A 16,394-nucleotide genomic window follows, 5' to 3' on the forward strand; every position below is an offset into this window, starting at 1 on the left:
ACTCACTTTGTAGACCAGGCTGGCCTCGAACTCAGAAATCCTCCTGCCTCTGCCTCCCGAGTGCTGGGATTAAAGGCGTGCGCCACCACACCCGGCTCCTTTGTGTATTCTAATCAAGGATCTGTGCATCGTCAGGCAGCCTTGTTTGTTCTCTCGGTGGCTACTGTTTGCACTGGGGTTTCCTCTTCTGCTGACATGCCACAATGCTGTCTTTCTGCCCTTCCAGGTCTCCACTCCAGGGTAGGGACCAACCTTTTTTAAGGCCCTTCTCCTGCCGCCTTTGATCAGCCTCACTAGGACCAGAAGCAGAGAGAGAACCCACAGACTCCCTCAGCCTCAGCACTGGGGACAGCGCCTTAGTAAAGTCAAGGGTGGCCTTGTGCTTCGCCATCTTCATTGAGAGGAAGGGGCTGAGAAGGATCCCTGAGTCCAGCCTGCCATCTTCCCTGGCCCCAAGGTGGCATGGACTAGCAGTTGTAAGCAATCAAAGCTGATGCCCGGTCCCCAGGGGGGCACAGGAGCCCCCACCATGAGCCTGGGCAAGCTGTCTCCTGTGGGATGGGTGTCCAGTTCCCATGGAAAGAGACGCCTGACAGCAGACATGATCAGCCCCCCACTTGGGGACTTCCGCCACACCATGCACGTAGGCCGCGGTGGGGATGTCTTCGGAGATACGTCCTTCCTCAGCAACCACGGAGGCCGCTCTGGAAACACCCACCGCTCACCCCGAAGTTTCCTGGCCAGGAAGCTCCAGCAGGTGCGCAGAGTCGGGGTGCCACCTCGAAGGACGGCTTCCCCGGCTGCGCCGTCACCTGCTCCACCTCCCATCTCGCCCATCATCAAGAACGCCATCTCCCTGCCTCAGCTCAACCAGGCCACCTATGACAGCCTGGTGGTGGGCAAGCTTAGCTTTGACAGCACGCCAGCTAGCTCCATGGATGGCCACTCTGGTTACGGTGAGGACCTGGGGTACAGTAGCCCAGAGAGATTCTGCCAAGCCTCCATATCAGTCTTCCCCCACAGCTGATTAATCTCCCAGTGGAAGTCGGGCCCCCAGTCTAGGCTCAGGATTACGGGAGTAAGCTTAGGGAGGTGGGGTTTGCAGTTTACATTTCTCTCACTCTCTCCGTGGCTCACACAAGCCTTTTTCCCATCTCTGGGCTCTGTGGCTAGACCTCTCCTTCCTGGCTCCTAACCAGTGTCAGAGGGTATCATGGCGAGGCTCTGAGCCCACTCTGATTTCTAGTCGTTGTTCCTCTGACTGCAGTAAGCACATGGACTCCCAAGCTCCAAACCTCACCTATAAAGGTCCCTTAGTCTCGTTGTTAAGATTCAATGAAGTCAGCCGGGCGTGGTGGCACACGCCTTTAATCCCAGCACTCGGGAGGCAGAGGCAGGAGGATTTCTGAGTTCGAGGCCAGCCTGGTCTACAAAGTGAGTTCCAGGACAGCCAGGGCTATAAAGAGAAACCCTGTCTCAAAAAACCAAAAAAAAAAAAAAAAAAGATGCAATGAAGTCATGAGTCCAGTCTGATCTGCATAGTGAGTTCCAGAACAGCCTGGGCTACTACATTCTGAGACCCTGTCTCAAAATGCAAAACAAAACGAAGATAGAGTGAAATCACACACGCGCTGGGTTGCTTTGCAGCAGGTGCCAGGGGCAGAAGCTGTTATTTGAACAAAGGCTCCTGTAACTTGGCAAGTTGACCCAGGTGTGAATGCCACCGGGGTTTTGGCAGGACAACTCACCAGGGGACCGTGGGTAGCTGCTGCCCCCTCGTGGCCATGTCATGCATTACAGTCTTGCTGCCACTATAGGCACAAGGAACTCCATCACCTGTCAGGCCTGGGAGTCCTGGAAGCTGGTAAACTTTTGGAAGACACGAGCCTGTCCTGGGAGCCTGTGATTTCTCTGTTCTGGCCCTGGCTTCTGGTTCTTTCCTGTATCCACAGGTCACCTCAGGTGCTCTGAGTTTACCTGTAGCGATCAGTCAGCATCAGAACCAGGAACCATGACCCAGTCCACACCAGGGACTGGGTATCAAGATTCAGGTTAGGGTTAGTCTCATAGAGAGAGTATAGAAGGCTGTGGGGTCCTTACATTAGAAAAGCAGGCAAAATGGAGGCCAGCGGGTGTGTGTGTGTGTGTGTGTGTGTGTGTGTGTGTATACAGCTTACCGAGCGTTGTCCTGACTCTTTGTCTCCAAGAACGGACTAGGGACCCCACCCCTGACCTTCTCCCCATTTCTCTGCTAGGCCTGGAGTCTGGCTTCTGCACCATCTCACGCCTGCCACGCGTGGAAAAGCACAGCAACCGTGACCGTGACCGTGACCATGACCCGGACCATTCTCAAGACCGAGAGCAAAGTCCTTTCCCCTCTGAGCCTACCCCTAACCCTGAGCTCCGACGCTCTGACTCTCTCTTGTCGTTCCGTTTTGACCTTGACCTTGGGCCCTCACTCCTCAGTGAGCTGCTAGGGGTCATGAGCCTTTCAGAAGCCCCAGCCGCTGAGACCCCAGTCCCTACTGCCAACCCCCCTGCTCCTGCAGCAAACCCTACCCCTACTGCAAAACCCCCAGCCCATGTGATAACCACTCTAGATGCTGTGACAAGCCTTCCAGCCTCTGCTGTGACAAGCCTTCCAGCCTCTGCAGCAGCAAGCTCCCCATCCCATGGACATTTCCCCAATGGGGTAACTTCTGTGTTGGGCCCTGCGGCTGAGGTAAAGCCCAGACCTGTGGGAGAGGGTCCCCAGGTACCCTCCAACATGGCCTTTGACAGGCGTGGAACCAGCTGGGGGGCCAGCCGGGCCAGCTGGGGGGCCAGCCGGGCCAGCCGCCACTACACTGAGATGGATGCCCGGCGGGAGCTGGCAGGGGTGTTACCCCAAGTTCATGGCTCCTGGGAGAGTCTGAATGAAGACTGGAGCACGCCTCCAGCCAGCGTCAGGGCTCCTGTGCCCAGCTCGGTGCAGGTCAATGCCTTTGAGTTTGCTGATGCTGAGGAAGATGACGAGGTCAAGGTGTAAGGGACTGGCCATGGACTCCAGGTCCTGTCAGCCTCAGGGCTCACAGAACAGAGGGGCTGAGTTCATTTGCCTAACAGCTACAAGACGTGGTCGATGGGAGTTGCCAGACCTTGCATAGACCAGATCCTTCCTGGTCTATGCAAGGCAGGCATGGGTCCCCGCTGACCTGACCCAGCTCCCTCCACTCTCCCTAGGCCCACTAGCTCTTCAGTTATAACCTACACCACCCCCTGTGGTCTGACAAGTATGGCCTTTGTGCCCCAGGACGCTTCCCGTGGGGGGTTGGGGGTGGGGCAAGGACCACACAGGGCCATTGTCTGTGAGTGGGACTGGCTGCCCCTACTCATTGAGAGCTACCGTAGAAGGCCTCCTCTGTGTTCTCAGTAGCGCGATTCCAGGCTCCTCCTCAGTTCCCAGAGAAAGGTCAGGCGTGACACAGGAACAAATCTTCTGTGTACCCCAGACCTGCCCCAGACCTGATGGTTAAATCTTCTCTGTTAAGATCCGCCTGCCCAAGGAGGCAGGCGCGGCCCCTGCTGACCTGTGCTTTCTACTCCTGAGAGTTTGGAAAGTTGAGGACCCCCTTCTGGCGCCCCCACTCTAGCTAGGAGAGAAGGGGGGGCCAGACGAGCTAATGAGTAACCAACCTGGAATGTTCAATGATAAGAAGCCCAGGTGGGACCCTTATCTGCAGTTCCTGGAACACCCCGGCCCCAGGTGCCAGGAACTGGTATGTGCCCCATAATCCCATGGGGCCGCTTGGCAGGTGCTCAGATCACCGGGAGGGAGACAGGTCCCCATGCAGAGGGTGGCTCAGGAGCACCTCCCATCCTCTCTTCTCAGCAGTACTATACCCCGTGCCTCAGTTTCCTGCCCCCTCCCCCCCCCCCATACCAAAGCCGGGGGTGGGGGGTGGGGAGGAGCATTAACATGCGTGGAAAATGCTAACAGTTCTTGCTGTGGAAATAATAAATGTGGATTCTTTTATTTGACTTTGACCTTGGGGGAAAGCACAGACCCTAAAGGCTGCGGTTCTGGTGGGGGCTTCCTGGAGGGCTGGCTGAAGCTGGTTGTGGGGGCTAAGGTCTTCTGAGGTGCCGCTCACTCCAGTTTGAAGGAGGAGATCTGGAGCCCGCCCATGCTCAAGTAGTGCAGTTGGTTGTGGCCCAGCCTGTTGGGGAAGGTCAGCTGGTGTCCGTCAGGCAACGTCACCTTGAAGTCTTTATCTTGGAAGGTGATGGTGATCTGCAGGGAGAGGAAGTTTATCAGGAGAGCCTGGGAAGGGTCCCGACAGGTGCCTGGTGGCGCTCCCCAGGTTGGGGCTGGAGGGCCTTGGCTGTTGGGTTCTCCTTTGACCTCACCTTGACCTCTGACCCTGGACTGAAGCACATGTGATTTTCTCGTTGCTCTTGTCCCCAGCGGCCACCTTCACTGGTGTTACAGACAATGGTGGATTCATTGAAGCGAGGGTTAAAATGCAGGTTGAGGGTTTCTTTCCCCTGGCCCAGGTTAATGAGGAAGCTGTATGGAGTGAGTGACAGGGAGAAGAACTTAGGGCTTTGGTTGACCACAGGCTAGAAGGGTCAGAGAAGATGTCATTGAGATCTGTGTCGGGCTTTGCATTTGGTGAGTGGTCTGTCTGGGATAGGCTCTGAGGCTGTTGACAGAAGTCACTTCAGGCGTTAGAGTTGTCTGTCCTGGGGGAGACCGTTGAAGGCCTGTCGCCACAGGGGTATCGGCAGGGGTAGATGGCTCAACAGGATCACTAGAGGAGTCTGGGTAGGACATTCAGAGCCCTTGTAAGTAGGACGTTCTGGGTGTGGGATTCCATCATGGGGAGGGTTGGGGCTCTCAGACCAAGGATCTCTGCAAATGAGGGACCTGGGTGGGGAAGCAGGGCTGTTTCTCCTAATTCTTATTGTGTGCCTGCCTGCCGCCTTCCTAACCGACAATGGCAAGAGGTTCGGCTCAGGAGATGCTGTTGTACACTTTATCAGCCTGATACTGAACAGCAGGGGTGGGGTTGGGGTGTGGCTCCGGCTCAGATAGAGGAAACAAGTGAGGCCTTTGTTGCCCCCTAGTGGCTGCCTCTGGTTAGCATCACAGGCTCCAGACCTGCCAGGCCAGGCAGAGAGCGCCATCCCTCTCCATCCGGCCCCTTTGGTGGCAATTGAGACAAGGAGCAGAGAGCACAGTTTCAGTCCTGACATTCTGAAGGTTCCTAAGCGAAAGCTTAGATGCAAAGGCTGCTCCTAGCAGGAGCCACTCAGGGGTGTGGTAAGGAGCAGACAAAAAAAAAAAAGAGTCGCTCCTTCCTGAGTCCTTGAGGGTCCCAGTCCTCAGCCATCCCACACCTTACATACCGGTCCACATCATTGTGGATCTTGCCTTTAATCTTCAGGGACATCCCTGGTTTCATGTTCAGGTCTTTGACCTCAAATTTCTCCTGGAGCAACAGAACATGTTTGTTAGAGAGCCCCACAGGGAACCATAAAAGGGACCCATCGGCCTGCCACCACCTCGCCATCCCAGATGACTCCATTCTCTCTGCCCTCACGGAGACCACAGGATTCTGACTCCGGCTTCCCAGAGCCCTCTTACCCTCTGCTGGCTCTCCTCCACCCCACAACTCAAAAAAGACTGGCTAGATCCAGAGGTTCACAGAATGAACAGCCTGGCCTCTGCCGTAGTTTCCCATTGTTCAAGTAACACACTGCCCTTGGCAGATCCGCAGATCCGGGCTGGGTGTGCTGGCACCTGCCTTTAATCCCAGAATTTGGGAGGTAGAAGCAGGTAGAATTCTGTGAGCTTGAGGTCAGCCTAATCTACCTTAGCAAGTTCCAGGCCAGCCAGAGCTACATAGTGAAACACTGTCTCAACAAACTAACTAACTAACTAACTAACTAACTAACTAGCAACAACGCAATGCAGTGACACATGCTTGCAGTCTAAGTATGGGGGGCAGAGTCACGAGGATCCCTGGGACTCCCTGGCCAGGGAGTTTAGCCTATTTGGCTAATTTTAAGCTCCAGGCTTAAAATTAACGCTAGGCCAGCCTGGTCTATAGAAGAAGTTCTAGGGCAATCAGAGCTGTTACACAGAAAAAAAAAAAAAAACAAAAACAAAAAACAAACAAACAAACAAAAAAACAAAAACAAAAAACAAAAGAAAAAAAACCCCATCTAGACAAAAAATAAAATAAAATAAAATAAAGGAAACATTCAGTCTGGGAGGTGACACTCACACATTCTCAGTGTGTGGGCACATGCCAGTCCCCAGGAAACCATGCCATCCACCCTACCCTGTCTTCCTGGGATGGGTGGAATAAGCAACAGGACCCCTCATCTTTACATTTCTGACTTCCTGGCTGGAACAGGAGAACTGGAGCCCTTGAGACTGAGGGTGGAGGCTACCACAAGAGCTAGGGTACAAGGAAGGCCAGGGTTGGGGTACGTTTGTATAAATAGGGGTGCTGGGACTTGAGAGCATGTGCAGACCCCGAGCCTTGTCCCGACTCAAGAAAGCCTAAGACCAGAGAGATGGAAGGCAAAGGCAGGTGGGACATGGGCAGTTTATAGGTGGTGGGGCTGGTAAGGGTGGGTCGGACCAAATCCCAGCTCTACCTCTAGCTGGCCACGTGACTTGGGGCCAGCCTCACCCCATTGGGCCTGGGTTCCCCACTGGTGCTATGAAGTGGTTATCTGGAAGGAGAAAGAAAAAAAGGAAAAGAGTTGAAGTGGCCAAAATAGAGAAGGCCAAGGGTGTGTCTGGGCCACAAAAGAGCTTCCTAAGAAACCGAGGCTAGGATTCCACTCTCCCTTTTTGCAATGACACCCAGCCACATAGACATCCTGCACACTGCCTACACTGGCTTGGGTAGTGCCATTACACACATACACACACACACACACACACACACACACACACTTTCGTGTGTGCAGGCAAAACACTAATATATATATTATATATTATATACTAATACTATATATAATATATTTTAAAGAGGGCACAGAACACAGAAACACCTCCCCAAAAGGAAGGCTGTATGTAGAGGGGGCAAGACCTGGAGTTACAAAGCTTCCAGAGAAGGTACCTATGGGTGCCAGGCACCCACAGGAAACTGGAGTGGATAAATAAGCTGCCTCCCTAGAGCCTTCAGGGAGTGCCAGGCCCTGCCCACCCTGGATTCCAGACTTGGCCAGGACCATGAGAAAAATCGCTATGGTGGGGAGCCCCCTATTTTGAAGTGGTTTGTTCCAACAGCCCTAGGAAATAAACCTATCATCTAATCCCCAGAGAGCGCCATGTGGTCCCATCCTATACACATCAGGGAGACCAGTTGCCCGAGAGAGGGACATCAACTTGTGCAAAGTCACACCAGAAGCTTCAGAGGAGCCAGATCGGAACACAGGCTCTCGAGAGTGTGCAATACTCCTGCAATATGTATAGATAGTAGTCACCTATGGTTTCATCTTGAGCTTCAGTTTCCCTCCCTCCATCCTTCTCTCCCTCCCTTCTTCCTTTTCTCTTTCTCTCCTTCTTTCTCCTTTCTTTCTTTCTTTCTTTCTTTCTTACTTTCTTTCTTTTCTCTCTCTTTTCTTTCTTTTTCTTTCTTTCTTTTCATTCTTTCTTTCTCCCTCTCTCTCTTCCTTCCTTCCTTCCTTTCTTTTCTTCCTTTCTTCCTCTCTCTCTCTCTCTCTCTCTCTCTCTCTCTCTCTTTCTCTCAACATGATCTCAGTATGTAGCTGGAACTCATTATGTACACCAGGCTGGTCTCAAACTCAGAGATCCCCCTGCCTCTCCCCTGCCTCTGGCCCTTGAATCCTGGGCTTGCCAGTTGCGCCATCACATCCAGTTTATGCAGTGCTGGAGATCAAACCGGGGCTACATGCATGGTGGACAAGCATTTTACCCGCTGAGCTTGTTCCATGCAGTTCCTCTGGAAGCGTGATATTTTCTGGTGCTGAAGCTCCAACCCAGGGCCTTGCACTGGCTAAATCACCGCATGTGCTTTATCGTTGGTCTGGGCCCTACCCCCAGCTCCTGCCCTGCGACTCTCATCTTTACAAGACTCAGTAGAGGTCGGCAGTAATAATTAATACGACCGTTGCTGTCCTCGAGGAGGGAAAGGCAAGTTCTGAACCTGAACCTGGTGGTGACAGAGAGACAGACAACCCCAATGCTAAGGGTTCCTCTTTTAGTTTTAGAGACAGGGTCTCTCTACATAGCTCTGGCTATCCTGGAGCTCACTCTCTGTAGACCAGGCTGGCCTTGAACTCACATAGATCCTCCTGCCTCTGCCTCACTAGTGCTGGGATTAAAGGCATGCGTCACCAGCTTGGCAACCCAGCTTTCTTTTTGGTTCTCCCAGAGAAACTGACACAAAAAGAAGGGTGGCAATAATGGACCCCAGAAGCCAGGCGGTGGTGGCACTTGGGAGGCAGAAGCAGGTGAATCTCTGAGTTCCAGGCCAGCCTGGTCTACAGAATGAGTTCCAGGACAGCCAGGGCTACACAGAGAAACCTTGTCTTGAAAAACCAAATAAATAAATAAATAAATAAATAAATAAATAAATAAATAAATAAATAAATACAATGGACCCCAGAGCCCCCCAACCCACACACTTCAGCAAAGACACATGAGCAGAAGGAAGTGGGCGCAGAGGGCCAGCATCCTCACCGACATGGTGACAGCTCCTGGCCACAGCTCTCCCAGTTGCTCCTAGAGGTTTGTGCTCAAGGTATCCCCTCTTGGTCAGGCTTATAATCCCAGAGTATTACACATTAACCACCCCGAGGCCATAAATAAGGACTTTGGACCTTTATCTCCTAATATCGCCCGGTCTGTATATGCAGGCACTCAACAAACAGGAAGATGGCTCCTCACTCACTCTGACTCGATCGTGAGCATTCCTCTGGCCCCCCTTCTGGCAATTCCTACCAGCCTCCGCGGTCAGTACTCCACAAAGCCCAAGGGAGGAGGCCCTAGTGCCACCCCCACACAAACCACAAACACCCCGATCTTGGCAGGCCATCCAACCTCTTTGCTGAACCCAGCTCCTACAACCACAAAAAGACAGGCTGGCTCTGTTAAAAGATGTCCAAGCTTCTAATTTTCAGTGTGTCTGTGAGTCATTCAAAGACTTTTTTTCTCCCTTCTTTCATCCATGCTTTTTCTGATTACACATATAATTTGTTTCTTTTTTTCTTCTTGTGAAACAGAGTCTGACCATTTAGCCCAGGTTAGCCTTGGACTCTATTCTCACACTTCTGCCCCAAGTGCTGGGATTACAGGCAGGAAACGCTATATCTGGATGCACACATTTTGCTTCAAAGAAACATCTAGGGCCAGTGAGATGGCTTAGCGGATAAAGGTGCCTGCTGCCAAGCCTGACCACCCAGGGTTTGACTCCTGGAGGTCACATGATGATGAAAGGAAAGAACCAACTCTTGCAAGGTGTCCCCTCTGACCTCCACACATGGACCATGGCACATGTGCACACACAAATAAGTATAATTGAAGTGCTTAAAAACGGGTGAAGGAAGATGCCAAAAGTCAACTATTCTGCAAGGGCTGGGTGGTTCAGTGGTGTGCTGTATCTTCAGGATGCATGCCCTGTGGCTTCCATCCCTGGCACCATGCACAAAACAGCTTGGTTCTGCTGGGACACAGACCAAACATGCAGGAGAGAACCCAAGGGCTCCGGACTCTGGGGGTTTCTGTCCTTCGCCCTTTATGTCTATGAATTTTGTGGTAGTTGGGGTCCGTATACACAATTAGATACTGTCAATAGGAAGAAACCTGACGTAGTTCCTGGGAGGGAACCTGTGCTGTCTGTCCTTCCAGTGGGTTTGTACCACAGACATGTCTCTACAATTGTTTATCCTGCTTCATTTGGGAACACTGAGGCTCACAGATCTGCACTTCAGAATCAGAGGTCGCTGGCTGTGAAACACTCCAACTCTCCAAGGCTTAGTTTATAGAACCCATTTCCTACCCTCTGAGCACTACTTCATCTTAATCTGCCCCATTAAAAACGCTACTCCCAGGCTGGAGAGATGGCTCAGCGGTTAAGAGCACTGACTGCTCTTCCAGAGGTCCTGAGTTCAAATCCCAAGCAATTCCATGGTTGCTCACAACCAACTGTAATGGGATCTGATGCCTTCTTCTGGTGATGCCTTCTTCTGGTGTGTCTGAAGATATCTACAGTGTACTCACATACATAAAATAAATAAATAAATCTTCTAAAAAGAAAAACGCTATTCCCTCAGCACCCCCAACAAGCTCCCCAGTGCACATTCCCAGAAACAGAACTTTGCCAGAGCTCCGGACTGGCAAGCCATGGAGGCTTCCATCCGAGTTGGCAGTAACCGCGCTGGGCAGGGCACTGGGAGACCAGCCCTGCCAAGTCCCATGTGGTGCCAGGAGCCGGTGGGTGGCTCACTGCCCAGTGCTCCCATCAGACGCCACCTTCGGTGCCAGGCCAAGAGGGGAGTGGTTGATTTCCTTATTTTACCCATAAGGAAATGAATTGCTTCTCAGCCTTTCTCCTGGGGGCCAAAGGAGATAAGACATTTGAAAGTGCAATAGAAAGTCGCCTCTGATGATGGCATTAAGTCCCATGCACCACAGAAGCTTTGGCAAGTGCTTAGAAAAAGAACAGAAATCTCATGTCTCATGTCTCATGTCATGTCACCTTCACAGCTAGAGCCACATGATAATCCATAAGTCTGTGTGTCTTTCAAGCTACATTTTACGGTTTGTTTGCTTTTAATACATGGTGTCTCTCTAACCCAGGTTGGCCTAGAATTCACTAGTTACCTCAGGCTGGCCTGAGCTTATCCTCTGCCTCAGGCTCCCAGGTGCTGGGATTACAAGTGTGTAACCAAGCCAAGGTTGCATATATACTTTTATATCAATTGTGTGCTCCTGTGTGTGTGTGTGGTACATGCATGCATGCATGTGGAACACACATCCATGCCACAAGCTCTTCCTTTTAGCCAAGCTGGCTGACCAGCAAGCTCGCAGCATCCCCTTATCTCCACCCTCCAATGGTTGGAGGAGGCATGCACAGTCATGCAGGTGCCAGGGATTTGAACTCGGATCCTCATATTCTCAGAGCAAGTGCTCTTACACACTGAGCCATCTCCCCCAGAGGGCTCCAGCCCCTCCCTACATGCACACTTTTGTAAGATCAACTTCACTCACATCACTGGACTTGTGATTTGCTTCTGACTGGAAGAGTTATTTATATAGCAGTGATGGGCTGTCACAGCCAAGGCTAGTGCTGGGGTCTGAACGTTTGCCTCAAAGCTCATGGTGAATTCATGTCTTCAGCTGAGCACAGTGGTGCAGACCTGTTAGTCTAGGCTTGAGAGGATCAAGAGTTCAAAGTCATCTTTGGCTACATGGTAGATGGAGGCCAGCCTGGGCTGCTGAAGACTTAATGTCAGAAAATTAAATGCCACTGGGTCAAATTGTGAGGCTCGACCTTGAAGAGACAGTTAGGTCACCTAATCACCTAATAGATCAATGCCAGAATGAGCTCCTAATAAAAGCATGGGCTGGGCCCAACTTCCTCCCTGCCTGCCATATGTCCTCTTGTTCTCAGCTATGACACAGCACAAGGACCCTAGCCTGGTGCCGTGGCACGGTGGCATCCTCATGGACTTCCTAATCTCTGGGTCACAGAGAGTAAACATCTCTTGTTAATACTGTTTGGTATGAGATATTCTGATATAGCATCAAAAAAATGGATTAAGACAGGAATATTACCAAAGGACCATTCTCCCTGTCCTTATTCTGGTATAAGCACCACAGCCCTGTTGTAAGAAAATGCTTGTGTGCCAAAGAACTTAAGTCTCCATCCACACAGCTGCAAGCCACATGGGCACTCTTGCCCTTGGGTCTGACCCCACTTTGGCCAGCTCAATGCAGCCTGGTAGGAGACCTGAGCCAGAGGCACAGCAGGCTTATCAGCCCCTTCTAGGATTCTTACAGAAACTGTGAGAAATTTTTTTTTTTTTTGAGACAGGGTGTCTTTACATAGCTCTGACTTTCCTGGAACTCAATATGTAGTCTAGGCTGGCCTCAAACTCAGAGATCTGCTTGTCTCTGCCCCCTCCCCCGGCCCCCAATTCTAAAATTAAAGGCATGCGGCCACAATGCCTGGAGAGATATCTTTTATCTTAAATCTCTACATTTGGATAGCCTCATTCCCCAGAACTAGGTAAATACACTGTCTTTCCTCATCTAAAGCTGGGGAGAGAAACCCTGCTCTGGAGGCAGAAGGACCCTCTGCCCGGGCTCATTCTCACAGAGCTGTGTACTGAGTGGGTTTGGTTTTGAGAGGTTTTAGGGGGTTATTTTTCCACAAGTAGGTGTGGCGGTGTCAGTGTCAATGTGTACGCAAGTTCGCCTGTGTGTGGGCACACATATATGTAGTGTAGCGGATGTGTGTAGATGCAGAAGCTCAAGCCTGACCTCGGACATCTTCCTGGATCATTCTCTACCTTATTTGTTGAGGCAGGTTGGGCTCACAGGCAGGTCACCAGCTCACTGGACTTTCCGTGGGTTCCAGGATCCCACTAACTTTTTGTGGGTTCCAGGACCCGAACTCCTGCCTTCACGCTTGTACAGAAAATGTTTCCTCATCTGAGCCACCCCCCAGCTCCTGTTTTTGAGTTGTTGAAATGACACAGCACAAGGACCCTAGCCTGGTGCGGGGTCTCACTATGTAGCCTAGGTTGGCTTGGAGCTCTTGATTCTCCTGCCTCTGGCTCCTGAGCCCCTGGGCGAATGAACCCTTATACACCTGTCTGTGGAGGTATTTCCTCCTAGCCCGGGGCACAGTGGCTAGTGGATGAGACAGAACAGAATCAGGTCTGTGTGCGTCTGAGGTGGCTCTGACTGAGCTGCTCTCACGAGCTGGCCATGGGGACCCAGGTTCAGCTCCCTCTGTCCACGTGGATGCTCTCAACCATCTGTCACTGCACTTCCAAGGGACCCAATGCTCTCTTCTGGCTCCTGCAGGTACCAGGCACACATGTAGTTCATAGGCATATATGCAGGCAGCCACACACATACAGTCAAATTGTTGTTTAATTAAATAATTTGAACCATTTGGGGGTTAGAGGCCCAGGGGATCCTGCCTGCTGAGCCTAATGGGGCACTCGGTCCTTCCATTCCCAGTACCTCTTGCCCACAGGCCACTGGCTGTTGGGGGACTTTGGTCCTGAGACACCGGAGATTCGCTGCCTATCTCTTCTCCTTTCCTCTCCTCCTAGAAAACAAACAGATCCACACCTTCGCGATACCAGCCTGCACCCTCCCAGTCCACTCTAGAGCAGTGTCTTCTTTTAGAGAGACAAGACAGAGAGACAGAGGAAGCTGGTGGGGGAGGGGAACGGGAAGCTTCCAGCATCAGGAGGGCAGATGTCAAGCCCCAGCTCTGTCATCTGCAATGACTGGGGCAGGACATGTAGACTCTTAGTTTCTTCATCTGTGCAATGGAGCACTTTGAGGGACTGTGGAGGCTTCACGGCTAAAACCTTAACACTCTGGAGGCTGAGGCCTGAGGTTCACTCTGAGTTCTTGGCCAGCCTCCATGACCAACAGGAGATACACAGAAAGACTATGTATCATTTGTTTGTTTGTTGTTTTCTCGAGATAGGGTTTCTTTGTGTAAATCTTGGCTGTCCTGGGACTTGCTTTGTAGACCAAGCTGGCCTGGAACTCACAGAGATCTACCTGCCTCTCCCTCCTGAGTGCTGGGATTAAAGGTATGCACCACAAAGCCCAGTTAAACTTTAATTATAAGAATATATTAGTTACTTTTGGGGTTGCTGTGTCCAAAATACCTTCAAGAACAGCTTAATAGGGTCTGATGGTTAAGATTGTCTGTTGGCTTGATGGCATCTAGAACGGTGGTTCTCAACCTGTGGGTCTCGACCCCTTTAAGATATCCTACATATCACATAGACACATTACGATTCATAACAGGAGCACAGTACAGTTATAAAATCGCAATGAAATAAGTTTATAGTTGGGGGAACATGAGAATCTGTATCAAAGAGTAGCAGCATCAGGAAGGCTGTGAGCCACTGATCTAGAACCGTCCATATGTTGACTAATGAGGTTAACAGAAAGGGGAAGACTCACCCTAAAACTGGCCAGCACCATCCCCTGGGCTTGGGCCCTGAGCTGCATAGGAAGCAGAACTGAGCTGAGCGCCAGCAGTTGGATCTCTGCTTCCTGACTACACATGCAGTGTGACCAGCCGTGTGAGCACTTGTCACCAGGCCTTCCTTCCCCACCATATTGGACTGTAGCCTCGAACTGGTAGCCCAAATATACCCTTCCTTCCTCAAGTTGTTTTTTCTCAGTGTATTTAAAAAAAAAAAAAGATGTTATTTATTTTATCTATGAGTACATTATCACTGTCTTCAGACACACCAGAAGAGAGCCTCAGATCCCATTACAGATGGTTGAAAGCCACCATGTGGTTGCTGGGAATTGAACTCAGGACCTGGAAGAGCAGTCAGTGCTGAGCCATCTCTCCAGCCCCCTTTTCAGGACATTTTATCATAGCAATGAGATAGTAACTAATGCAAGGAGAGAATGTTGTTTTGAGCTCAAGGTTCAGAGGGTTCAGCTCACGGTTGCCTGGTTCCTTGAACTTGGGCAAGACATCACCGCATGAGCAGGGCATACGGGGGGGGGGGGAAGGCTCTTACCATCTAGAGATGGGAAGAAAATAAAATCAGAATACAGGAAGGGGCTCAAACTAGCTCTTCCCCCATCTCCCCCCCCCCCAGGCCATACTCTCAGTAAGCCACTTTCTCAAAGCAGGATCAGCCCTTCCTTTGCCCAGTAATGCTGATAAACCATGAATCTGTCAGGGCACTAACCCTCTGATCAAGGCTGAGTCCTCAGGATCTAACTCATCTGCATGCTCTCCACGGACACACCCGGCAGTACACTTTACTCATCCGACACAGTTCTCAGTCCAGTTAAGTAGACTGCCAAGGCTAGGCATAACGATGCACACCTTTAATCCCAGCGTTTGGGAGACATAGAGGCAGGTGGATCTCCTTGACTTCAAGACCAGCCTGGTCTACAGAGTGAGTTCGGGGACAGCCAGGGCTACACAGTGAAACCCTGTCTCAAACAAACAAACAAACAAACAAACAAGATTAGGCATCACTGTCAAGTGTGGCAATACACCTGCAATCCCAGCACTCAGGATGTGCAGGCAGGGGAATTGTCACGAGTTCGAGGCCAAGCTGAACTTCATACTTAGACTCTGCCTCAAGAAAGAAATGTCAGGCTACGGGTATAGCTTCATTGGTTGGGATGCTTGCTAGCATCTATGAAGCCCAGGTTCCCTTCTCCAGCACTGCACAAACTAGACTCCAGGTGGCACAATCCTGCAGCCCCAGACCTTGGGGGAAGATAGGGGGATGGAAGTCTACCTTGTCTGGTATGGGGGGTTCCTCATGAGGTTCCCCTGAGAGGAGAAGGCCCTGTGTTCAGCAAGGTAATGAGGGTGAATCTACCATGAACATGCGCCTAGCGACATTCTACCCAACCAGGAGGATGGCACTCCTTAAAGAGTCAGTGCCTGTCCTCACGGGCTCAGCATGGGGAAGAAGAAAGATGCCAGAGGCTGACACTGTGACAGCCAACACACCTGCCCAGGGGTGCGGGAGACCAATGGCTCATGCCAGCAGGCCAGGCCCCTTCAGCAGCACCAGGGCTTAGGTCCTGTGTGTGACAGCCCCCATGCCTATGGTAAAGTCCTTCACTCCCATGGTTTTCCTTCAGGAAAGTTAACCTCAGGACCTAGGAAGCCTTCCACCACTGTGTGACCTTGGGCAAATCACTCAGTCTCTCTGGGCCTCAGTTTGTTCATGGGGAAAGCAGAAACTGTAGGTCGGTCCTCTTAGGGTGGATGTGGAGGTTTCCGGGGAGGAAGTGTGTGAGGGCTAAACTTGGGACCAACCCCTGTGCAGGCTGAGCAGCTATTTGATGTGAGAAAAGATTCCCAGGCTCAGCCAGCCTGAGAAGTCAGCCAGCTCTCTGTCATGGGTCTCTGCTGTGGTTTGAGCAAGCCCCTAGACAGGTCCTATGCAGGCAATTGACTCTACGGATGCTGGGGTTAGCAGGCAGTGAGGCTGGCTTGAAAGTGCGACCTCACAGAGTGGCATCTGTGGCTTATAAGAATAGAAGGGGGCCAGGTGTGGTGGCGCACGCCTTTAATCCCAGCACTTGGGAGGCAGAAGCAGGCAGATTTCTGAGTTCGAGGCCAGCCTGGTCTACAGAGTGAGTTCCAGGACAGCCAGGGCTCTACAGAGAAACCCTGTCA

General features: G+C 51.5%; 2 protein-coding genes across 3 annotated transcripts in view; one reads left to right on the forward strand and one right to left on the reverse strand.

The window, feature by feature from the left end:
• Cdc42ep1 (CDC42 effector protein 1) overlaps nucleotides 1-4,034 on the forward strand; it is an 8,468-nt gene extending 4,434 nt beyond the window's left edge. Inside the window, exons 2-3 of one of the 2 annotated variants that reach the window (XM_021183414.2) lie at nucleotides 227-956; nucleotides 2,256-4,034. In XM_021183414.2, coding sequence (XP_021039073.1) covers nucleotides 494-956; nucleotides 2,256-3,028 — 1,236 coding nt within the window. In that variant the 5' untranslated portion in view covers nucleotides 227-493 and the 3' untranslated portion in view covers nucleotides 3,029-4,034. The remainder of the gene's footprint in view (nucleotides 1-226; nucleotides 957-2,255) is intronic. The other variant, XM_029470091.1, reaches the window with a different exon arrangement.
• Nucleotides 3,983-8,765, reverse strand: Lgals2 (galectin 2). Its single transcript, XM_021183415.1, has 4 exons — nucleotides 8,708-8,765; nucleotides 5,392-5,474; nucleotides 4,390-4,549; nucleotides 3,983-4,273 (listed from the first exon to the last, which is right to left on the reverse strand). Exons 1-4 carry the CDS (start codon nucleotides 8,711-8,713, stop codon nucleotides 4,130-4,132), a joined length of 393 nt encoding a protein of 130 aa, XP_021039074.1. The 5' UTR covers nucleotides 8,714-8,765; the 3' UTR covers nucleotides 3,983-4,129.
• Between the last annotated feature and the right edge of the window lie 7,629 nt (nucleotides 8,766-16,394).

The sequence above is a fragment of the Mus caroli genome, chromosome 15 (assembly GCF_900094665.2).
Source record: "Mus caroli chromosome 15, CAROLI_EIJ_v1.1, whole genome shotgun sequence".
NCBI classification, from domain to species: domain Eukaryota; kingdom Metazoa; phylum Chordata; class Mammalia; order Rodentia; family Muridae; genus Mus; species Mus caroli.